Source organism: Scatophagus argus, chromosome 12 (assembly GCF_020382885.2).
Source record: "Scatophagus argus isolate fScaArg1 chromosome 12, fScaArg1.pri, whole genome shotgun sequence".
Classification (NCBI taxonomy): domain Eukaryota; kingdom Metazoa; phylum Chordata; class Actinopteri; family Scatophagidae; genus Scatophagus; species Scatophagus argus.
Window position 1 is genome coordinate 21,011 of NC_058504.1, and position 24,813 is coordinate 45,823.

A 24,813-nucleotide genomic window follows, 5' to 3' on the forward strand; every position below is an offset into this window, starting at 1 on the left:
CACTGTATCATCTTGACATTTCAGCTCATTTACAACATGATGACTTTTGAGAGATAGAGAGAGAGAGGAGAAAGAAGAAGAGATGGGGAGAGAGACAGAGAGAGAAGGAGGAGTGAGACAGAGACAAAGGGGAGAGAGAAAGGGATAGATAGATAGATAGAGAGACACACAGAGAGAGAGAGACTCAAAAGGGAGAGACAGAGAGGGGGGAGAGAGACAGAGACAGAGAGGGGAGAATGAGATAGATAGAGACAGAGAGAGAGGGGACGAGTGAGACAGAGAGAGAGGGAGAGAGACAGAGAAAGAGAGAAGGGGGGATATTCTGGGCAACAATGCTGGCAATACTTGACATCCTGTTGCTTTTGACCCTTTCTGTTCATGTGACTGAGGCAGTAGTTCAGACTTTTCACCACTAGGTAGAGACATACCCCAAGGCTGCGCAGCTGCTGGCACAGACTGACAGAGTCATCAAAGTGCTGATACAGGGCCAACTGATCCTTGATTTTTAATGACACAAATGAGGTCCATCAAACCTGATAAGCTGTATATAGAATAAATAACCCACCCATTCCAGCTGCAGTATTATTGCATCCCTAATTGTTACGTAGATCATTATTGTGGAATGTGGAAAGTGGGGCTGTAATTTAGTCTTGAAATCACAAAAAGAAACGGATTGTCAGATGTTTCTAAATTTTTCAATGTATTTTTACATTTTTCTGTAATGTCCTTGTTTTTTTTGCTTCTATACTCTGCAAGCCCTGCGTCTTTGGGGACAAACAAAGTGATTTTATTTGAGCTGAACTGAAATAGAATTTATTAAATGTAGTCCTCACTTCAAAAATAGTTGTTTTAATCCTACTGGATGTCTGCAGCTGTCTGACATTGTGTATGGTCTCATATTTGTATATTGCTATTTATGTGTTCATTGTTGCTTTTCGTAAAATAAAAAGTCTGAAGTAGTAAGCTGTGCGTCTGAAACACTCAAGCATTCTTAAATATCACATTAAAACTTCCTTTAATGAAATAGCTAAAACATAAATATTGCATCAATATACCTTGCATATAATTTTTGTTTTTATATTTTTTGTTCGGCTTTTATTCTGAAAACAACACGGAGGCTTCCGCTTTTATTTTGAAAATGACGGATGCCATGTTCGGTTCTTGTCACGGAATTGACGTGCTGCTGGATGACAACAGGTGAATCGGAGTTCAGCGTCAGAAACGGGAGAGGACGGCGGCAGAAAGGTAAACGTTTGATCACGTTTCCCTTTCGTTATCGTTCGTCTTTATCCCAACACAAGGCAGCAGACAAATCACGTGATTCTTCGATCTTTAATCAGACGACGCTCGCTGCGGCAATTTGCTCAGGAGCTTCAGTTGAAAATGTCGACAGACGTCAAGTGGTGCTTGTGAAAACGTGAGGAAGGAAATGCTTGAAAACATCCAAGACAACCATTGCATCCTCTTCACGCCTGCCGTCTCCTTTATCTCATAAGGTAAGTTTATAAAAACAGTTGGAGGCTCTTTTGGTATCAAGCATTTAGCCTGAAGCTAACGTTATCAGGCCATACCTTGTGCCCAAATCAACATTAAATGTTAGAAATATGTTATGATGGACAAGATAAAGAAACGTGTAGAGGACAGCTTTCATTTATTCTGTCCACCTGTTGCACATATTTCATGTAAACTTCATTTCTTACATCTTGGTGTGTGCCAGACTTATAAATTCTATTAAGTTTATCCTTTGGATATAGTTGTGTATTTTGTGTTTAGTTTTGATGTACTGTGTGTCCTCTTCCTGCTTTGTTTCTTGTGGAATCTGGCTGCGTGTGAATGAACTGAGATGTCCTAATCTCATGTAGCTGCTGGTTGTCCAGACCAGACAAAGACACCAACATCTTGAAGCACTGATGAGAAAAATCATAAGAGCATCACACATGATGTTTTCTTCTCCTGCTGCGTTTGGTGTCCTGAGTAGAACCACACCAAAAAAGGAAACTTAATTTTAATTAATTTCACCTCAGCTCATACAGACTGGTCAAACTTGGCCAAACTTGTTTTATGGGTTCCTCAGAGTGCTGACTGGACTGACGTTAATTATTGTGAAGCATTTGGTCATGCTAAGTGACAAAAAACATGCAGCCTCTTTGTTTACAGATTATTTACATGCATGCACATCTCCTGCTTTCTTGCGTACCAGTCAAACAAACCCTAGTCTTTACTGCCAGTATGTTTTCCTCAGTGAGATTCCAGAATACCAAAAAGTCAACTTATCAAGCAGCTTGTGAGTCCATGTTCAATGTAGACTTATTCACTTGGTTCAAACCAAAAGAAAGTAAAGTGGTGATTGCCACTGTCAAGTCACAGTCATCCTCGGATAACTCTTCTCTCACTGATTTGGCAGGCATGGTGTTAAATGTTGACTGAACAGACAGGATACGATTATCACTGCTGTGTCATCTTTCCTCAGCTGTTTGCCACGTACCCTGCAGCAGGAAGACTTTTAATATGTACTATAAACAGGTGGCTGAAAGCCAGGAACTGGTCCAGCCCTACAATCTCTGTAAACATGGTTCTACATTTAGCCTTCTTAGTCACCCAGCTCCGACTCCACCCAGTTGTGATACTACTTTAACATGCTGTATTACTGTAATGACCTTCCCACTGCTGTCATTATACTAACTCAAAAATATCCTGTCCAAGAGGCAGCACATGGGTGAAACAGGTTTTGTACAAATGCACTCATTTATGGAAAGGTGCACAGTGCACTTTTGTCAGGGTATCTTAAAAGCGTGTTGACACACTTAATATTTGGTGGAAAGTTAGGGTGTTGGTCTAAAGAACAAATGTTTTCGTATGAATCCAGGATTTCCTTTTTGAGTATTTTTTTAAAGTTTGAATTTTAGCACAGGTCAGATTAGTGATAGAAAATGTTATAATTCAGCTGATGTTGTGTTTTTGAGGCAGGTATTGATGTTCATATTTGAGTGTTAAAACCATCTGACAGAAGTAAACTGGTAGATAGTTTTGGAATCACACATTATTAGTGACTGTGATAAGGATCTTTTAGATTTGTTCTTTGTCAGAATTGTGATCAATATACATACTGAGCAGGACGTCTGACAGTCGCAAAATCAATTTGTCAGTTTTCTCTGCCGGACAAACAGCACAATAGAGCCAATGACCTCAAGTCTAGTTCATCAGTACCAAAGAGTGTAACTGCTTCAGAAGTGGGTTAGCAGCCTTGGTAGAGTGTATGGAGTGCTTTCTAGGAGCCAAGCATTGTTTTAGCTCTGAGAAAAAGATTTCCTCTAACCCGTGGAGAATTGGAGAAAAGCCTGAAGTCTGTTGTCTCCTTGCAGAAGCCTTACTCTGCTGCAGCACACCTTAATTTGTCATCAGGTCAGCATAACTCAGCTGTTGAAAGAATCCTGTCAATTTGCATTCCTCCCTGACATGCCAGTGTGATGAAATAGATTAGCCACAGTGCTCCCTCATTCCAGACTCATCTGGTCTAAAGTCCGTCATTGTCTCCAGGGTCACGCTATCTTATTGTCAATATTTTCAGTGCTCATATGGCATTTTGCGTTTGGGTCACCTTTGTTTTTGAAAAATAGTGAATAAAGGTTCTGTTGAATCAGAGAATTGGATGAAAAATTTGTACAAGAACATGAAAAAAATCAAACTCTTATGAATGTTATGTCTGTGAAACAGAATATTGGATATATTTCAGAATATTCAATTCAATTCAGTTTTATTTAAATTGCCAATTCATAACAGACTTATTTCAAGACACTTTACAGGTGTGTAAAAAACACATCCAAAAAAAGAGAATCAGAGAGAAACAGGTCCCAGGGCAAAACCCCACACTGAGTAAGCATTTGGCCACAGTGGTGAGGATAAACTTCCTTTTAACAGGCAGAAACCTCGAGCAGAACCAGACTCAGTGTAGACGGCCTTCTGTAGTGACTTGCTGGGAGGGAGAGGAGGGAGAGGAGAGACAGGGAGATGGAGAGAGAAAAGAGAGAGAAATGTTAGAGGTTAGAGAGAACAGTGCAGAGCAGGAGCAGAAGGATCCAGGCACGGCCATGGAGAGGGTTCTGGATCCAGCAGGCAGGCAGAGCCTGCACCAGTCCTAACTATAGGCTTTGTCAAAAAGGAGGGCTACTTTTTTTTTAAATAAACTGCAGCCCTCATAAATCTGTGTGTGAGCTGAAAATCACTTTGCATTTGGGAGAGGTTATGCCATCTCAAAGTGCTTCAAAGTGTTTCCTGTGAGAGGAAAACTTCAATCACTACGGTACTCAGTCCTCATTGGTCCATTCAGTGTCTCATGGAACCTCTTTAGGTGTTGTCTGATTGGTGCTTCCTTCCACTGTGAAGCTTCTTTTCCCACCAGCTGCTGCAGTCAGTCAGCTTATTCAGCAGCCTCAGTGTGTGTGTGTGTGTGTGTGTGTACGCGCTGGCATGTGGTCACCCTCTCCTCCTTTTTCCTTTAGCAAAGGGCCGGCCCACCCTTCTATCCACTCCCATCCCCCCTTACTTCACACAATCATACGTTTACACCCAGAATAAACACACACACACACACTCGTGCCGCATGAGGCCCAGCAGCAGCCTGTGTGAGTCACTGGACAGGGTAACACCAGTGTGTGTGTGTGTGTGTGTGTGTGTGTGTGTGTGTTTCTTAATGCAGCAGTGTCTCTGCAGCAGATTTCTACTTCAGTTTGGACAGACCACAGCAGGCAGACAGGGGACAGATCAAGGTCCACTACAGAAGAATCGGTGGTCCTGCACAAGGTAACGATAGCCTGATGTCATGTCATTGTTTTTAATGACACACCGTCACTGTAATTCACACTGCTGTCACCAGGATGGTGGAGTTAACTGTGGTTTTCGTTTGGCTCTTAGGCAGCAGATGTCTCTTTCTGACACTCTGGTGTTTGCAGCAGGTCCTGACTTGGAGTTTTCCGTTTGCTGTGTGTTTAGGAGCCACAGTTGTTGCAGTGGTTTTTAAAGGAAGTCCCAGTATAATCCTTGAGTTTCAGTACCAAAATGATTCTCTGAATATTTTCTGAACATGTTTTTCTACATTATCATTCAAAGATAAAGTCCAAGATCCAAGTGTTAAATCCTCTCTGAACACAATCAGCTCCTCTAATGTCTTTCCTAAACAAAACGGTCTGGATTTAAAGAAGTGACTGTCTGACCAAGTAGTTATTCAGTGACAGTTGTTGGTACAGTTTTTAATTATTGCTGCAGACTGATTTCCATCAGAAAAAAAAAAAAAAAAAAAAAAAAAAAGTATTTAGGTTTGATAGCCTGTTCTAGCTGTACACTTGTATCATCATATGTAAAATTACATCAAAGTGAATTACAACAGTCACAATATCCTGGTGGGTAAATAATCAGTAACATATTGTTGATGATCTTAGTTTAAACAAGATCTACTTTATACACGAACTACTACAGATATAGAGGGGATCTTCAGATTGTATGACTGTGGTGACAGAAATATGCAGAGACACCCATTGAGAAATCGCACTCATTTGAAACAGAAGTGAGACACAACAGTTTTCTGATGTTCATTCATGCAGTGGGGTGCAGCTGAAGGTGAGATTTCACAGAAGTGTGTCTGTAAGGCAGTTCAGACTATGAAGGATGTCATTTAAAAAATGTATTCCAGATGATATTTTGTTGGTATCAGTATTGAAACATACCCAACCATACACAAAATGACAAAGTATAGAAAAATTGTAATTTTGGTGAAGTTGTCATGAGTAAATCCTCAGAAAGACATTCTGATTTAATCAGTGAACACAAAACCACAATTCCAACACACAGCTGTTCAGTTGTACCCTGTACCGACTAATCGTCAGTAATTCCATAAACTGCCTGCTGGTGGGCCGATACGAGGTGATGATGCTTTTCTTTTCAATGCAGGTTGGTGTGGAGTATACAAGAGAAATCAGAATCAGAATCAGAATCAGAATTCCTTTATTAATCCCTGGAGGGAAAATAAAACCATCTCCTCTGCAGCTGGAGTTACAAAGTGCATTTGATGTTGCAGAGATAAACCTTGAATCTAAAATGGAATGTTACATTATTCTTCACTTCATACATCTGGTAGCATACATTCACAACTTGAACTCTTTCTTCTCTTCGTGTTTATTGAATAACAGATATTAGAAAATGTATGTTGAGTTTTAAATGACAATAATAAACTGTCTTTGTTCCTGTAAACAGTCACTACAATGATTGCAGACAAATGGAACTGAAAAGGTTCATGTTTCAGGCTCCTGCAGTCTGGATTTTTCACCTGGTCATATAAAAGTGCTACTTGTGACATGTCTCCTGTGTTGTTTGGACAACACAGCAGTGCTAATACAGGAGACAGAAGACTTACAAAAAGTTAATTGTCTTCTTGTCCCAGCTGTAGTTTTCGCAATATTGAGCTTTGATGTTTAACACATATTCCCAACTTAAAAACACTGTTCATAACTAATTTCAGTAATAAAAGAAGTCAAATTTGACTGACCTTATTTAGTTCTCCTCATACTAGAAACCTGCTTTGACTTTGAAATTATTTTTTCATGCTATATTTAATGTTAAAGTTGTTCATTCACACAGCAGACTGAGATACCGAGTTTGGTTAAATTCTGGCCCTAACTCTAACCCTTCTTGTCATCCAGTATTATTGTTTTTTACATCCAGTATTGTTTTATCTGATTCATACTGGATTTCACACATCGCCTTGACTATCCTTCAGGCTCACATGATAAATGGGCTGTAATGGAGGTTTTTCAGTCTGCTTTACAGAACAAGCATTTACACTTTCACAGACAGATACACATATTGGTGTGAGAGGATATCCAATCATCCAAGGTGTGACCTGTTCATCAGTAGAGATGACCATTCACTCATGTACACTGCAGGGTCAGAAACTGAACCTCTGATTGGTGGACAATCTGCTTTGGTTTGTCTTTTTTTTCTTACGTTAATCAAAAATGAATACTCTGTGCTTTTAAATGTCAGTGAACACTTTCATAATATCAGAGACAGTGACTATGAATATGATATATATATATATATTTTTTTTTTTTTTTTTTTACTTCTCGGCAGTGATGTCCAACATAGAACTGCCCGGGAGGCCCCTGCCCTCCTTTGCTAGGACCTTCCATAAACTGACCTCACCTGTTCTACCTCCCCTGGGAGCTGGAGAGAAGGTCACCAAGCAAGACCCAGTGAAAGAGAAACTCTGGGAAAAGAGGGATGGAAATGAAAAGGAAGATCAGTTTGGACAGGAAATGTTCAACACAAAGGAGGAGTCCGATGTGTCTGTGTTTGTGGAGGAAACAAAAGCACAGTTTTCCTCACAGGACAGTTTCTCAGAGGAAACCTCAATACCCGAGGAGAAGTTGGCAGAGGAGGAAGAAGAGACCAGAAACAAGTGTGAAGAGGATGAATCAATGGCTAAAGAGAGGACACCCCAGAGGCAAGTGCTGGCTATAGAGGAGCTGGTTCAGTCTGAGAGGAATTACCTTGGACTGCTGCAACTTAGCACTGTCACCATCAGGAGCAACCTGCGAAAACTACAGGTATGAATGTTGTGTTTCTTCCCAGATATTCAGTACCATTTCATCTGTGAAATATTTTCCCACTAAAATTTAGTCTGTGAAATGTCAGACATTAGTGAAAATGTCCACCAAGTCTTGTTAGCCAAAGTGGAAGTCTTACAATTACTTGTGTTACTTTTTCCCAAAAGCCCAAAATCTCACACATTGGATGTAGTGAACACTTATTTATTAAGACATTAATCTTCATATTTGATATTTCCATCCATCCATTTTCTATACCGTTTATCTGTGTAGGGTCATGGGGAGCCTGGAGCCCATCCTAGCTGAAGCAGGGCGAGAGGTGGGGTACAGGCGTCACTTATCACCTGTGACATTCAGTCTTTCAGGAAACATTTACCAGAAGGTCTTTTGAACAGGAGAGTGAGATCATGATTTTTTTTTTTTTTTTTTGTGTCTTTGTTTTTCCTCTTCATAGTGGTCTTTGTGAACCGCACTTTCTCTGGCCATTCCCCCAGGACTCATTTGCCTTGGGAGACCCTACCAGGGGCAAACACTCCCTGACAACATAACTCCTAGGATCATTAGTGCACTTAAACCCCTCCACCACAATATGGTGGTGGTTCGTATAGGAAACAGAGCATCAGGGATGGGCTCTCTTATCCCTGAGGCAGAAGACGCTGCTCTGCAGTGGTGGTGCTACCGGAGTTTTATGAGTTTGGCTTGAGTTTCTCAAGGCTCTGGATGTTGTAGGGCTGTCATGGCTGACACGCCTCTGCAACATTCCGTGATCATCAGGGACAGTCTTGGAAAGTCTACGCCAGGGTGCTGGAAAGAAGAGTCCATCCGTTAGTTGAACCTCAGATTAGACCGTGGAACACTGGACCTACTGTACAGCCTCACGAGGGTGCTGGAGGGGTCATGGGGGTTTGTCCAACCACTCCATATTTGTTTTTTGGACTAGGAAAAGGCTTATGACAGTGTCTCTCAAAGTAACCTGTGGGGCGTTCTGGGATGGATGCTGTTGTTATAGGCCACCCAGTCTCAGGGCTTGGTTCGTGGTTTAGGTAATAAGTCAGACTCATTACCAGTCAGGGTTGGACTCCGCCAGGGCTGCTCTTTGTCACCAGTTCTGTTCATAATTTTTATGGACAGAATTTCTAGGTACAGCCAAGAAAGGAAACTTTTTCGGCTGACCACTGCACATTGGAGGAGAGTTGTTGCTTGATAAGCGGTAGAAAATGAGACGAGACGAGATGACAAAATGATAATAATAGTAGTTGGTGTCAAGCAGGACCACAGCAGAAACCACAGGTAAGAGTAAAGCATAGAGTTCCAGTTGGATAATAGGGAACAATGAGCTCTCTAAGATATGATAGGCCTTGGATGTGAGGAGAAGCCTTGAAATAGGAAGTAGTCACTCTATGTTGAATTAACACTGCAGCATCACTGCAGAGGAACTGTTATGTGGAGGCTGCTTGGTGGTTTATTACTGTGAGTTTTTCATTACTGAGGTATGATGAATTGCTTATTACTCCCAAATAATCATTTATTATCGGTGCAGTAATGAAATGAGGCCTTGTAAAATGCAATAGAATCAGGCTGTTATAGGCTGGAAGGACCGAGCTGTGGGGGAGAATGAAAATGATAACACACCGAGGGAGCAGTAGATAAAGGGAAAGAGAATGAAATGAAAATGGAAAGATTAACTAAATTATGGGCTGATGACCTATTGAGGAAAAGAAATTAACCGAACTGTCGAGGGGCAATTAGGATTGATGCAGGGGTCTGTTATGTGATATTTGTACAGCCTAAAAATCAGAAACAAAATGTATGGAATTAAAATGAAAGATGGAGGAAGGACAGCTGAGGACAGATTGAGGGAAGCAGCAGACTGAAACACAGCTGGACAGAGAAATAGAAGAAATATGTAAATGAATGGTGCCATTGTGAAGCAGAAACATTGCTGGTTTGTTTTCTGTGGCAGTGCATTGATTGTTCTGTCTTCCAGCAGTGTCTCATTAGAACAGAATGGAACAAGATGTTTCTTTATCAGATGGACATAAGATTTTTTCACCTACGTATTTTCTTTGTGAGGGAGCTGACACACAGTCTTCTGTTGCACAAGGTAGACATGCCAGTTGAACATACATTCAAAACTTTATTGTGTTCTTAATAACACAATGCAGCCAGAAACCTGAGCTTTGGAGGAATATGATGCTGATGCTAATAATATTTGTATGCTATGTAGTCATAGTTTTATTGTATTTCTAAATGTAATTTTTGCTGATGTTTTTTCAAAATATATATTTTGTGTTTGTGTTGGTCTTTTAACATCTTTGCATGTTGGAAATAGCTTTGAACCTGCTATTACTTTGATTCATTGCTTTTTGTAGTTTCACAAATCATATATAAACGATTGTGTTGTGCCTATGACTAAGCTACATTCGTTTGTATGTAAATATAACTTTAGTCCAGTCTGAAATTCTTCACTGTACCTTTCTGCCTGCCTTCCCACTGCAGCCACCTCCAGTCAACCTGGACAGCTTGTTTCTGTACATAGAAGAAGTGATTGACGTATCAAGTCGACTCCTCAGCCTTCTGGACCAGAAACAGATCCAGCCTGGAGACCCTGTCTTCCTGGAGACACTGTGTGAGGGTTTTTGGTGTCTCAGTTATATTTCATCCCTGTGATGTTCTTTGAGAATTGTTTCTAGAAGTAAATCCACATTTTTCTTTCCTGACAGGTGATGCATTCCTCAGTCTGTCTTCAGACATCGAGGCAGCCTACAGGGAGTACCTGGCCAACTACAACAACATCACAGAGCTGGAGAATAGTTACAAACAGCAGGAGGCGCTTTGGAATGAGATTGTCAGAGTCATCAAGACCTCAGCGTAAGTTTCTATTGTTTTGTGTTGTTTCACAGTGGGACAAACTGTACTTAATATTGCTTAGAAACATAAAATTAAACATTTACACCTGGATAAACAGTAAACCTAACATGTAGTTATAGTTCTGACCATTCTGTCCCTCTAGGCCTGAAGTAAATGCCACTTCTCTTAGTTTCTTCTTGGTGATGCCAGTCCAGCGGATAGCCCGCTATCCCCTCCTCTTGCAGACCATCCAGAAACATACAGACAGAACTCACCCAGCTTATGCACTCCTGGAGCAGACGGCTCACACCTCCATTGCCTTGAACTGTCGAATCAATGAATACAAACGCTTCAGAGAAGTTGGTGAGACAGATTACTTTGAAGTTCACTGTTATAATATAAGCTGAAGCAAAGCACAGTCAGATTCTTATGCAGTAAAACAAGCAGCAAAGAAGCAGTGCTTTTCTAACCTATTTAACTGTTGCTTATACTGTGATTGTAGCTGACAAATACAAAAAGACAGAAACTCTGTCCATAAAGGACAAGATCAACCGCCTCAGCACCCACAGCATCTTAAAGAAGACAGCAAGGCTCAGCCAGCACATCAAACATGAGACTGGCATAGCACCGAAGGTAGGACAGAAGTTTAACGATCCTATTTTAAATAATACTGCACCAGCTGAAGTGCAACACAGGATCCCAACTTCAGAGCTTTTTTTTTCACAAAATCACTGTGTTTATGCAGTTTTTAACCTGCTGAAAAGAAGTAAACTCTAATTGACAGCAGATGAGTTTGCTTTTCTGTGTGTGTGTGTGTGTATGTTTGTATTTATGTGCCAGTGTCAAAACCTAACATAAACATGTCATAATGAAGCATCTGAAAAAGGGTGAAAATGAGCATTTCAGTCTGTTTCCATAATCAGAATCAGAATCGTCTTTATTGCCATGTAAGTGAAGAGGTTTCACATTACTAGGAATTTGTCTTGGTGATAGGTGCATACATAGAACGTAAGAACGAGTAACATATAATAGTAGAATAAAATAAAATAAAATAGAATAAGGCAAAACAAAATAAAATAAGTACAATAACAGCCCATCATAGATGAAACGGATAAGTAACGTGTGTAATAATGTTGCGCTGCAAAGACCCAGGAGTGAATGGTCTTTGAAACCGCTTCACACTGAAGACAGCATGTCAGAGGGTTTTATGTTCTGTGTGATTCAGGTACATAATGCCTTTCTGTAACTGACCCTGACTGATCCCTGTGCCTTGTTTGAAGTTTGCTCTTAGAGGGGAGAACCGAGTCCAGAAGAAACAAAAAAGCAACACATTACATTTTGTTTGAGGATGATTTAACCTCACACTAAAAGTAACACAGTAAAAGGCCTCTGGACGAATAACCTTCCAGTACACCCTCTCCCTCCAGAGAGTACAATGCAGGAGTTAATAATTCATTAAAGAAGTGATTATCCCATTGAGAAAACAAGTGATAAGTTTTCAGTGTGCTTTGCTGAGGTTACGCCTCTCAGTGCAGTCACTTCAACTCCATGGGCATCCTCAGAATCAGAATCAGAATCAGCTTTATTTGCCAAGTATGTGTGACCATACAAGGAATTTGACTCTGTCCTGTGCACCATACAAAATACAAAATAGCAATAATAATAATAAAAATGAAGAATAAAGTATTTACAAGAAAAAGAAATATATATATATATATATATACATGTAGTGCAAACAGTGGAATGATGTAGTGCAAACAGTGTGATGGTTCACAATGACAGGTGGATTACGGGGAGATCAGGGAGACAGCCTGGGGGAAGAAACTGTTTTTGTGTCTGGTAGTCTTGGCATACAGAGCTCTGTAACGCCTACCAGAGGGAAGCAGATCAAACAGTTTGTGTGCAGGGTGTGAGGGGTCTGCAGCGATGCTTCCTGCCCGTTTTCTGACCCTGGACTGGTATAAGCCCTGAATGGAGGGCAGGTCGGCCCCGATGATTTTTTCTGCAGACCTGATTGTCCGTTGCAGTCTGTTTCTGTCCTGTTTGGTGGCCGATCCAAACCAGACAGTGATGGAAGTGCAGAGAACAGACTGGACGATGGAGGTGTAGAAGATGGTCAGCAGCTCCTGAGGCAGGTTGAACTTCTTCAGCTGTCGCAGAAAATACAACCTCTGCTGGGCCTTTTTCCTGATGAGGTCTACGTGGGACTTCCCCTTGAGATCCCGGGCTCCATGGGCATCCTCACATGCCCTCTTTCTTCATTCAAGATTTAAGATTCAAGAGTCTTTATTGTCATTATGCAAGCATAACGAAATTTTGTGCAGATTCTCGGCTTAAAAGCACACCTATAAATAGCAGCAGAAAATTAAAATTGAACACTTAAGAGAAAAAAATATATAAAAATATAAAATACAAAATGAGGTAGATATACAAAGATATATTTAGTTGCTGACAGGTTTACATATTCCTACTTTGCCTTTTGATCTTTTTTGCATTTCTTAAATGATATATGGATTGTGTTCGCATGGCATATACCCATAAAAAACACTCCTCAAACTCATATTACTAACATGAGAGCATGAGAGTTTCAGAAAGAGTAGGTGTGATCTCTGAAGAAGTTCAGTGACTCCTTTAAGAAATGACATACAGGATAGTAAAGCATCTTTTCATCTCATCATATGACAAATGTAAGTCTTCCCCTATGTGTGTTTAAGCTGGTGGACGAGGAATTTGATGCCCTGGAAGGTTTCTTCTATGTCCTGGAACATGGGATCTTGGAGCTCCTTGAGAACGTGGAGACGTTCCTGTACTACCTGCAGGTAGACTGCATTTCTTCCACATTATGCAAACGAACTGATCATATTACTTAAAATTTGGTTTTTGATATGTTGTGAAATGACTCACTTTACTGTCTGAAATAGATTCATTTTGTCCGATAACATTTGAAGGCCGAAAGGCAAGGAGGCCTTAAATGGGGATTTATTTTACAAGATAAGTCACACTGTGTAAACTCAGGCTCCTGAAGTCCCTGAGGTCAAACATGAGTCTCTGTGTGTCTTTCCAATCAAAAATTATCCTTCATTGCAACTGTTTCTCCTCTATTCCAAACAAAAAGGCTCTGCACTATTTCCTCCTCCTTTTTCACATTTTCCAGTAATATAAGGTCAGTTATTTTCACCGGGTTGGGTCATCTTTCAGCTTGTATAGTAAGTAACATCTTTTAACAACTTCTAATCTGAACCTGGTGAATTCAGTCTTGTAGCTGACGACAAACCTCGGAGTTCTTTCTTCTTTGTTGGCTTGCAGGGCTTCCTGTCCTGCAAAACAGAGGAGTTTGATTTCGATATGGATGGAGAGAAGGCACCTGTTTGCTACAAGGAGATCACCACCGCTCTCAGACAGTGGATTCTTCCCACATTTGTGAGACTACATGACATCCCTATCCACAGACCAGTACTATTACTGTTCTCTGGACCAGTAATAGTACTAGTACTACTAAAAACATATTCCTGAAGCTATAATACCACAGTAAAGGAAATAAGTGAAGTACATTTGTAGTCGTTAATTTCACTTAGTTTAAAGAAAAAAAGTATTGCCACAAAACATACTTGAGATTCAAAATGATTTTGTCTGATGATGATCACTCACAGGAGAAAAGGATGAGGGCATTAATACACAAGCCACTGTGTGAGCTTCGTGACCTCCTGGTGGGCCCGAGAAACCTGATCAGGAAAAGGCTGGACAAGCTGCTTGACTACGAACTGATTTGTGATAAATCCAGTCTGAGCTATGAGGAACAGGCTGTGGCCAACACATACAGGTAAAGAGAGAAGGATCATTTTTAAAATCACAGATTATTATTTGAATTTATTAACATGCAGGTTATTTTGGCCATTTATTATTTATTTATTTAAAAATGCACCGCATTTGCGAGAGAGAGAGAGATTGAGAGAGAGACAGACAGAGAGAGGGAGAGAGGAGGAAGACAAAGAGAGACAGTGGGAAGGAGAAAGAGAGGGAGACAGAGAAGGAGACAGAGACAAACAGAGAGAGACAAAGAGAGAGGGTGACAGAGAGAGAGAGAGAGAGAGAAGGGGAGACAGACGGGGGGAGGCAAATCACATTTAGGGAGCTGAAACCACCAAATGCTTGACAACATTTTTGCTTTATTGATTTATTTATTAATTTATTGATAGATTATCAACAATCATTTGATTAAGTGCTGGGGCCATGTGCCTTGACCGGTTGGGTTGAAAGAGAGAGAGAGAGAGAGAGAGAGGGAAAGATAGACAAAGAGAGAGAGGGAGAGGGAGGTGGGGTGTGAGAGAAGGAGCACACAAGTATTGGAACTGTAGGTAATGATAATGACAATGAAGTATGCAGAAAGCACTATGGTGATTATGATAGCAATATTAGTAACAATAATAATGATAGTAGCTGCAGCAGAGTAGTAATAAAATTAAAATAAATTAAGACTAAACAGTAGTTTTGCAGTAAGTTTCCAGTAGGACCGCAGCAGGAGGTCCAAAAGCACAAGGACTCCAGGGAAGAAGTTGAGTTAGTAATATGCATTAATGGGACATAAATGTGTGCAGAAGGAGAGGGAGAGGAAGGACGAGCTCAGTGCGTCATGGGAGGACCCCGGTAGTCTAAGCCTATAGCAGCATAACTAGGGGCCAGCCTAGGCCGGCCCTAAGTATAAGCTTTATCAAAGAGGAAAGTTTTTAATCTACTCTTAAATATAGAGAGGGTGTCCGCCTCCCGGAGCGAAACCGGAAGATGGTTCCATAGTAGAGGAGCTTAATAACTAAAGGGTCTGGTTCCCAAACTACTTTTGAGGACTCTAGGAACCACAAGTAGCCCTGCATTTTGAGAACGTAAAGCTCTGGTGGGATAATTTAAGATAGGATGGTGCCTGACTGTTCAGGGCTTTATATGTGAGGAGAAGATTTTTAAACTCCATCCTGAATTTTACAGGTAGCCAATGTAGAGAAGCCAGTGCATGAGAAATATGATCTCTCATGCTGGTTCTTGTGAGTAATCTTCTTGTGAGTAATCTAATCTGGATTAGCTGGAGAGTCTTCATAGATTTATTGGGGCACCCTGACAGAAGGGAGGTACAATAATCCAGCGTGGAGGTAATGAATGCATGGACTAATTTTTCTGCATCTTTCTGACTCAGAATGTGCCTTATTTTTGCAATATTGCAGAGGTGAAAGAATGCAGTCTTTGAAATATTCAATATGTGTGGGTTAAAGGACATGTCCTGGTCACAGATAACTTCTAAATTCCTCACAGTGTTTCCTGATAATATCACTGATGGGGAGCATATAAAGGGTGAATAATACTGGCCCAAGGACCTTGGGGAACTCCATGATTAACTTTTGTGAGTGTGGATGATGTATAATTAACATGAACAAATTGAGATCGATCTGATAAATAAGACTGAAACCAGCTCAATGCAGTTCCTTTGATGCCAATTAGGTGTTCAATTCTGTGTAATAAAATAGAATGGTCAGTGGTGTCAAATGCAGCACACACAAGCAGTACAGTAACAGTACAAGGAAAGAGATAAGTCCCTTGTCTGATGCCAGGAGGAGGTCATTTGTGACTTTGACCAATGCCATTTCTGTGCTGTGATGAGCTCTAAAGCCAGATTGAAAATTCTCAAAAAAGTTATTATTATGAAGAAAGTCACATAGCTGATAGGCGACTATTCTTTCAAGGATCTTTGAAAGAAATGGAAGGTTAGATATTGGTCTATAGTTGCTTAAAACCTCTGGGTCAAGTGTGTGTTTTTTAAGGAGAGGTTTGACTACAGCTACTTTAAAGGACTGGGGTACATAGCCTGTTATTAGGCAAAGACTGATCATGTCTAATAGACAGGTGCTAAGTAAGGGTAAAACTTCTTTGAGTAGCTTAGTAGGGATGGGGTCTAAGAGGCATGTTGTTGGCTTGGATGAAGATAACTGATGAGGGTCAATGGGAGAAAAGCATTCAAGATGATTGTTCTACTGTTTTTTCTAAATGTCCAGTGTTTGGATTTCAATCGGTACCAGATGAGGTCAGCAGGTGTTGAATTTTGTTTCTTATGTTTAAAATCTTGTCATTAAAAAAGGTTATAAAATCATTGCTGCTGAGGGTCAGAGGGATACAAGGCTCAATAGCACTATGGCTCTCTGTCAGCCTGGCTACAGTGCTGAAGAGAAACCTGGGATTATGCTTGTTATCCTCAATTCATTTCGAGTAATAGGCTGCTCTGGCAGTCTGTAATCAGAATCAGAATTCCTTTATTTATCCCTGAAGGGAAATTCTTGGACAGTGTAGTCCAGAGTAAAAGAAAGTAAAAAGAATCGCGAAAATATAATAAAAACAGTAGAAAACAGTGAAAAAGATCGGGAGCGTCTGTAACAGGCTGCACACGTATCGACGCATGCACACTGTCAGTAGGTACGGCCTTCCTATATAATCTAAGACTGTCTTGCCAGAATGAGCGAGATTCAATAAGTTTGGAGGAACGCCATTTCCTTTCCAGTTTTTGCGCATTTTGCTTTCATTTGCGAACCTCTGTATTATACCAGGGTGCAAGTCTCTTTGTTTTATTTGTTTTACTTTGTTTATTTGTTTTTTTTTGTTCTCTTTGTTTTTTATCAGGACAACAAAGTCTATCATTGTCCTTAATGAGTTTGCAGGACTGTCCACAAAATGGCCAAATAAACAGTTAAATGCTGTTGAATATTTTCAGCTGTTGACTCATAAATTATGGGCGGCACGGTGGTGCAGTGGTTAGCACTGTCGCCTCATAGCAAGAGGGTTCCAGGTTCGAATCCCGGTCTGGGCCCTTCTATGTGGAGTTTGCATGTTCTCCCTGTGCCTGCGTGGGTTTTCTCCGGGTTCTCCGGCTTCCTCCCACAACACCAAAAACATGCACATTAGGTTAATTGGCTACTCTAAATTGCCCCTAGGTGTGAGTGTGAGAGTGTGTGGTTGTTTGTCTTTGTGTGTTGGCCCTGCGATTGACTGGCGACCAGTCCAGGGTGTACCCCGCCTCTCGCCCGTAGTCAGCTGGGATAGGCTCCAGCCCCCCCGCGACCCTCACGGATAAGCGGTATAGAAAATGGATGGATGGATGGATGGACTCATAAATTATCCACAAACAAAGTCCAGTCTGTCTGAGTCAGTCAGTTTTTCCACAGCATCATCTCCTGAATTATCAGTCTGTATGGGTACACCCTTTGGATAGAGTCTGGGCTTGTAGAGTCTATTTAATGAAAAAAATTAACTTTACTTAAATCCAATATTGAATAGAGTTTTTTGCAGTCATGTAATGCTCACTGCTGACTTCATCTTACTTGTAAGCTTCTCCTCTCTGTCGACACAGGACAATGAACACTTTGCTCCTCAACGAGCTTCCTCAGTTTAATGGTTTGGCTCTGCAGATCATCTGGAGCATGTTGGGGACGTTCAGCTGTCTGCATAAAGATCTCGCCTCAGACATGCAACAACTGTTCCAGAGCTTTGCACAACAGGTAATCCTCCGGACCGCTGAGAAAAAGACTGTAATTGCTGTGTTGTCCGATGTGGTGCTGAGCTTCGTTCAGCAGGACATTGAGTCACTCAGTGTGATGGAGAAATCAATTACTTGATCTTATGGTCAACAAGTGAGAAAGTACCATGAGGTCTACCTTCCAGTACACTAACCATTGAGGATGTAGACATTAATCACTTCAAAGGTTTAATTTTATTGCTGTCATCCTACAGCTGCCTCACAGTGCTCTCAACCCCAGTGCATTCTGGGGGTGGGTGGAGTCTGCGGTGCTGGAAGGTGTTAGGAGGCTGGAGACTTTGTGTAACAGTGTAGAGGACACACTCAATGCACCAGTTGTCCAGGTTGGTACAAAAAAAGAAAAAATGGTAGCTGTTTCACAGTCTATTTGGTAGTGTTGTTGTTCTGTTGTGTTTGTCTGTGCGTAATTTACTTCACTAATCCTCTGAAATTCAGGTTTATAATGAAAAGATGGATTAAATGTTGAAGATGTGGCAATTAACAGAGTGTAAAGTAACAGTATTATTAAAACAGCACAGCAGGTAAGGGACTTTCAACTTGGCTAACATGACTTTGTGGACCTTTTAACAACTGCATACAAACAGAGACAACTTCGAACAGTTGCCACTTGTGGAAGCTTTTGTTCAGTTCAAGTTTCAAATCTCAACAATTTTCCATTTAAAAATGCACCTTAGACAAACACCAGACACTTACTATTAACATATTATTATTCTTTTATACTCATCTCTTTCACATTTCAGTTCCTGCTTTAAATAAAACAACAAAACCAAACAAGTGTTATATTCTTACCTGTCATAACTTCCTGTGGACAGAAAATTTCCTGTATTGTTTGGTAGGCAATGAAGTCCTTTGATTTAGGTTTTAAAAACTGTGCACGTCACTGTCCAACGAGCTGTAGTTATATCTTTAACGTCACATCATTCAAGTGTAATTTTAGATCAGTTGTAGATGAGAAGGCTTGGAATGTGCTTCTTCTTGTTATGCAACTTTCTGGATTGCTTCCCAGCATGTCCACATACTCAGTGACAGAAAATATTTGAATATGAAATATTAAAATATTGCCATTCTCAGTAGAAATTTAACTTGGCATGAATAAGGTCCCACATGATTCATGTTTTAAAAGGTGTACCGTGATTCAGGATATTAACCATTTTATTTAGACTGTTAAAAATAAAAAGAAAAGATTTTGCTTTTGCTTTTGCTTTTGTCAAAAGAGTATTTAAAGCCCTGGCTTCAAAATACTGGAGTCTGATTGATCAACAGCAGGAAGCTTATTCTACACAAGAAGCTAAAACTTTTCTGTTTTTGGGTTTTTTTTTTAGTAAGAAACTAATGTAGATTTATATTTTTCTTCTTGCATCAAGACAACAGCTAAGTTTAATTTTCAGCTTACAGTTAAGTCCAAGTTTCTAATGGAGCCAAACATCTACTTGAATTCATAGATGTTGGTGAAGATGTGTTTATTACTTCAGCGTTCCTACGATGAGCATTTTTATTCTGCTCCAGTCTGTCTTTACCACATCTGATGAATATTCAATTTATTTACACTTCCCTGCCAGCCCCTGAGTCCGTCCTCTCAGCGCCGTCTGAAACAGCTAACAGAGAAGCACGGTTCTGCAAAGATCTACCAGGTAGTGGGGACTGTGGTGGGTAGCCGGGACCTGGACCTGAACCTGGCCAAAGGGGAGCTTGTAGCCATTGTCAGTGAGGCTGACAGCCGTGGAGACAAACGAAGGTGGCTGGTTGACGCAGGGGGTAAGAACCATCATCTTACTGCTACATAACAGCATCAAATGTCAACGAACCAGAAATTCTTTTTTTTTTTCATTTGTTTTGTTTTGCTTTGTTACTTATGTCAAGTTCTCAGTCACTGAGACAGTCATGGCTGTACTGTGATACACAGATTTTCTGTTGTTAAGATCTGACTTTGAGTTCTGAGTTCTATTATCAATAATAAAAAAAAGTATCAACATCATTTGTGATAGTTGATTGATAATTTAAGTTCCAATTTACCAAATGTGAAAATGTTTCCATAGGTCTCTATGAGATGAAGTTGAGCTGTTTTTAGGATTTGACTGTTAGTTGGACAAAACAAGCAATTTGACGACACTGGCTCTGGAAAGTGTGCCATTCCATTATTTTCTTATTTTTTTGACCAGACAAAACATCCATTTACTTAGAAAATCTGCAAATTAATTGAGAGTGAAAAGAACTGCTCATCTAGTATATAATAAAAAGGTATGGTCTCACAGCTTTTCAATAACTTCTCTGTTAATGTTGCATGCAGGCAGAAGAGGATACGCTCCTTCCGCGAAGCTGGTTCGATATCACCAGCCAGCAGAGGCCCCGCCCCCTTCGCCACATCTGAGTCTGCCTGAGAGTATGACAGGAGTCAGAAGGCACTCATACACTCCGGAAATCCGCCCACTGACAGTCTTGAGCCGGCCATGCTTTCAGGTGATTTAAAAGTATTGTTGTATTTAAAAGACAGGAACTTCACAGAATTCGTCTGCTTTGCAGAGGATCTGATCAGGTAGCAGTGCTGCACACATTTCCATGTTAATGAGTTAAACGCGTCCTAATTCATGGCTGCTTAACACTTTAACATGCACAGTTCAAAATTTCAGCTGTTCAGTAAATTCAGATAGTTTTAACATTTTAACATTTTGTTAACTAATTTGTCAGATAGTTTGGGGGCAGCCGTGTCCTAGAGGTTGGAGAAGCGGCTTGTGATCGGAAGGTTGCTGGTTCGATTCCAACACTTGATGGACAGGAAAAATTTGAGTGTGGTGGAGTGATAATGTCCCCACCTCCCATTAGCCGGCTGATGTGCCCTTGGGCAAGGCACTTAACCCCCAGCATATGCTCCACAGGCACTTGATGCAGCCCACTGCTGTGTGTGTTTCACTGCATGTTGCATGTATGTGTGTTTCAATCAGTGATGGGTTAAATGCAGAGAAGCAATTTCCCAGCTTGGGATTAATAAAGTAAATTAAATGTGAAATAACTTTTTGTAAGCTGCTTTATCTGAAACACCATATTTTGCTATTTTGCTTAGTTCCTTGCTCTAAAAACTGTTGGTAACAGGTCAGAAATATTAGGTTTATAAGCTGAAGTCACTGATATGAAAAACCAAGATCAACAGTTAAACTTTTAATTTAGCTGAAAGTCATCATCTTAAGTGACAGCTGGTGTCAAGCTGGTGTGTGTTTTTTTCCATTACTGTTTTATTTAGACAATGACAGCTGAGGAGAGACATAAGAAAGGGGGAGAAAGGGGGAGAAAGGGGGATGTCGTGCAGCAGAGGCCTGGGGTCAAACCCAGCTCACTGTGGTAAACACTCAGCCTGAACACATTGTTGATGTGCTCTACCAGGTGAGCAGTAGGGGCGCACTTTTTACACTGCTGATGATAATTACCATTGGAGTCTGGCAAACTTTGTGCACTGTTCACCACAGTGTTTGGAGGTTAAAAATTATTTGAGCTCACTTATGTACGTCTGAATTCCAACTAATTTTCGCAGACACATGCAGTGAGATGGTTGGTGGTAAAGCACAGCTGTGTTATCAGGCTGGCGTGGACAAACCAAAGTGTAGTCGAGTAAACACCAGAATACTTTTTACAGTTTTCCCCGTAGATTTTAGTATCTGGCGTGGCCAACTTTTCCTCTCAGTTTTGACTATCTCTTCCAGGTGCTGGTGGCCTATGACTTCACTGCGAGAGGAAACCATGAACTTTCTGTTCAGGCCGGTGAGCCAGTTCGAGTCCTGGAGCCTCATGATAAACGCGGGAACCCCGAGTGGAGTCTAGTGGAGTCCAGACATGGACAGAGAGGCTACATGCCCTCTAACTACCTTACAATCCTGCCTCTGGGGACGGTGCCATCTGGTGGACATCAGCCGTACTGCTAGCAAGAAAGGCAGAAACAGAGTCAGCATGTACAGTATAACACTGTGCTGTCTTCAGAAGACTGAAATCAGTATTTTTACTTAGCATGGATCTACACACTGACTATCAGCCACTGTGATTTTCAGTGTCCCAATCAGTGTTTTAACAGATATTACTGCCATTAAATACAATAGTTTGATGGCCACAGTGTTAATGCAATTCTGTTGACCAATCTTCTTTATTTTTACAGTATGAGTCTAAATTTATCTTCATTATCAACTTTTCCCTAACCCACTTCATATGCAAAATGTCCAAAATCACAGATTTGCCCCAGTGAGCTTTATGATAGTTACAGCACACAGCAACCTCTGGTCACTGGATGGAAAGAAAGAAAAAGTGTTGTCATTAAAACCTTGTAGAAGTTTTTTTGGCCTTCTCTTAGGTCATTTATGCACTAAAACCAATGAATGTCATAATAATTCATAATCTTATCAGACGTTCTCAGAGGTGACATAAAGCTCGGATAATGCTGTGTACCAGAAAAATGTCTATACAACATGACTGTTGATTGATGCACAGTGTGTTTACTTTTTACCGATAAGTGATCATTACCTGCTTCAAACAGCTGATAACGATAAGATAACCTATAATTTCACAGTTTTGTATTTTTAAAAGAAGTTCAAGCACAGCTGAGGGTCAGGAAGACTGAGACGGATGCTTTAATATTCCATAGATTTGATAAGATTAGTTATGTTAAAACTTGTTAAAGACTTTTTCCTTTGACTTGTGGAACATATTTTGGAAATTAAAATCATGGTTTCTCACTTTGAGACCATAAAAACCTTACACAACAGCAACAACATATTTGGCTCTCTGAGCAACCCGACAACAGCGTGTTGCCCAGTGATGCTCAGTGGGACACTTCAAGTGAAAACAATAGACTGCACGGTCACACAGAGAAGTGTGTGTGAGTGTGTGTGTGTGTATGAGTGTATGAGTGTGTGAGTCTCTTGCTCATCAGCTGTCCGTATCAGAAAGCAGGTTTAGTGAAAACACTAAGTAAATGATCAAGAAGAAGAAGAAGAATCGCTTTATTTGCAGTATATATATTTTTACATACACATAGTCATACACACAGTCATACACACATACACACACTTTGTCTTCTGCATTTGTCCCATCCTTAGTTGAACACACATGCAACACCCAGCAAATTACATGCGTGAATTGAGGGAAAATTCTGGGTTAACCGTTTCAGTGAGGAAGTTAACTCAAGCCCATTTCAGAAAGGAGGTAACTTATACTCAGAGTAAGTTACCATGGTAACTTAGTCTGTGAACATGACCTGGTGGGCAGCATGTTTTCTTCAGTAACCCCAGAGTTTCTGTCCGTCTCCTGCCCTTTAGAGAGCTGAATGGCTGCTTCATGTCCTCATTCACTCATTCAGTCACACAAATTGATCGAGTAATTACTGTTAAAATGTGATGTCCTGTTATTGAGGATCCTGTAGATGAGGAGGCTGCTTTAGTTTGCAGGAAGTTGTTGCATTCGTGTCGGGAGAGGATTTTGAGGCCCAGACTAGACTGTTTGTCTTGTCGTTGTCCAACCTACTGCACATTGAACTTTTTATTGTGCTTTTTATGGAAGAACATTGCTCTCCGAACTTGCTGCAGCGTCCTGAAACCTCATTTCTCTCTTGTTAAGTTAAAAAATGTACCTGTAAACGTGCATTTTGAATTTGGAGTCAAGTCTTCCTCTCCATTAGTTGATTCTGTGCGTGTGATTTAAAGCTTAAAAAGTCATTAATTGAGAAAAGATCCTAACGAACATCAGCAGTCGTTGATTGGCAAAAAAAACTTTTTGTTGTAACATGTCATTGACCAAAGAGACTCAAAAGGACAAAGTGATGATGCGGACACATCACATTAGAGACAGAACCCTAACTAATATTCTGTCATTTAAAGATTTGTATTCATGTGTATGTTTGTGATGCCAACAAAAATAGATTAAATTAAATGTGAACCTGTACAGCTCAATATTAAAACTTTCTGAAGAATAATGACGTCTTTTAGATATGTCTCCTGTTTAATACAGAGATGAAGACAAGTTTGTCTCACAGGGACAGTGTTGGAATGTGTGTGAGATAGTAGTTTGTCCACTAGAGGGCATAAGAGACTTTGACTGGTGTGTGTCTGTGTGTGTGCATGTGTGACCTCTTGTCAGTCTTACTGTTTGGACATAATCCTGTACATGCTGTTCATGCTGCTCAGCTTGCATTAACCATCAAGTTAATAATAATCTGCTTATAATTTATTGTTTTGCAACATTGTTGTCAGTCACTGTGCGGCTTCAATAAAACTCAACAGAAAACCTGTTTGGTGTTCTCACGTCACTGTGGTCCAGAACTAAGAAAATTAAACCAAGAGATAAACAGAATGGTAGCATGAGTACAGCAAGGTATCCATGGATTTTGCTGATAGATTCTGTGGAAAATGGCAAAACTGGCAGTCTGGCTGATGGAGAAAATATGAAGTTGGTGGTCTTTATTGAGGCATGAGGCCCACAGACTGTCTGTCAGCTGACCGTTTCTTACTGCAGGCAGCAGCACAAAACAGACGTGTCTGCAGAGCAAACCAAGCTGCTCGCAGGTTTTGGACCCTATTGGAGTTCGGATTCTTTGCGCAGCAGCTGTCATTACATCGTCATATTCTCTTCTTTAATTCGCACAGTAAATAATAAAATAGTTTTTAAGTTTTCATTTTCTCCAACACAACTTGGTCATTTTGTTTTTTGAAGAGCTGCTGGGAGGGAGTTTGATTGCTCACAGGAATCTCTTTCATTTCCATCCACCTTTAGAGCAACAGAGTGCAGCACACATGTATTTATATGCTATGCTGTGTTTAGCTTTGT

The 24,813-nt window shown here is 40.5% G+C and overlaps 1 protein-coding gene across 8 annotated transcripts; it reads left to right on the plus strand.

Moving 5' to 3' along the window:
- Positions 1–1,123: 1,123 nt before the first annotated feature.
- On the plus strand, positions 1,124–24,277 carry arhgef37 (Rho guanine nucleotide exchange factor (GEF) 37). Of its 8 annotated transcripts, none has more exons than XM_046406412.1 (16): positions 1,124–1,245; positions 1,341–1,496; positions 4,697–4,800; positions 7,123–7,598; positions 10,098–10,227; positions 10,322–10,469; positions 10,612–10,811; positions 10,951–11,081; positions 13,163–13,267; positions 13,755–13,901; positions 14,099–14,268; positions 17,830–17,977; positions 18,210–18,338; positions 19,575–19,770; positions 20,303–20,472; positions 21,708–24,277. In XM_046406412.1, the coding sequence occupies exons 4-16, from the start codon at positions 7,125–7,127 to the stop codon at positions 21,924–21,926; spliced, it is 2,367 nt and encodes a 788-aa protein (XP_046262368.1). In that variant the 5' UTR covers positions 1,124–1,245; positions 1,341–1,496; positions 4,697–4,800; positions 7,123–7,124; the 3' UTR covers positions 21,927–24,277. The 8 variants fall into 8 exon arrangements, with proteins under 8 accessions (XP_046262368.1, XP_046262372.1, XP_046262370.1 ...); XM_046406416.1 differs by adding an exon at positions 21,251–21,390 and having other exon boundaries at positions 1,154–1,496; positions 21,708–21,830; XM_046406411.1 differs by having other exon boundaries at positions 1,157–1,496.
- The last annotated feature ends 536 nt before the right edge of the window (positions 24,278–24,813 follow it).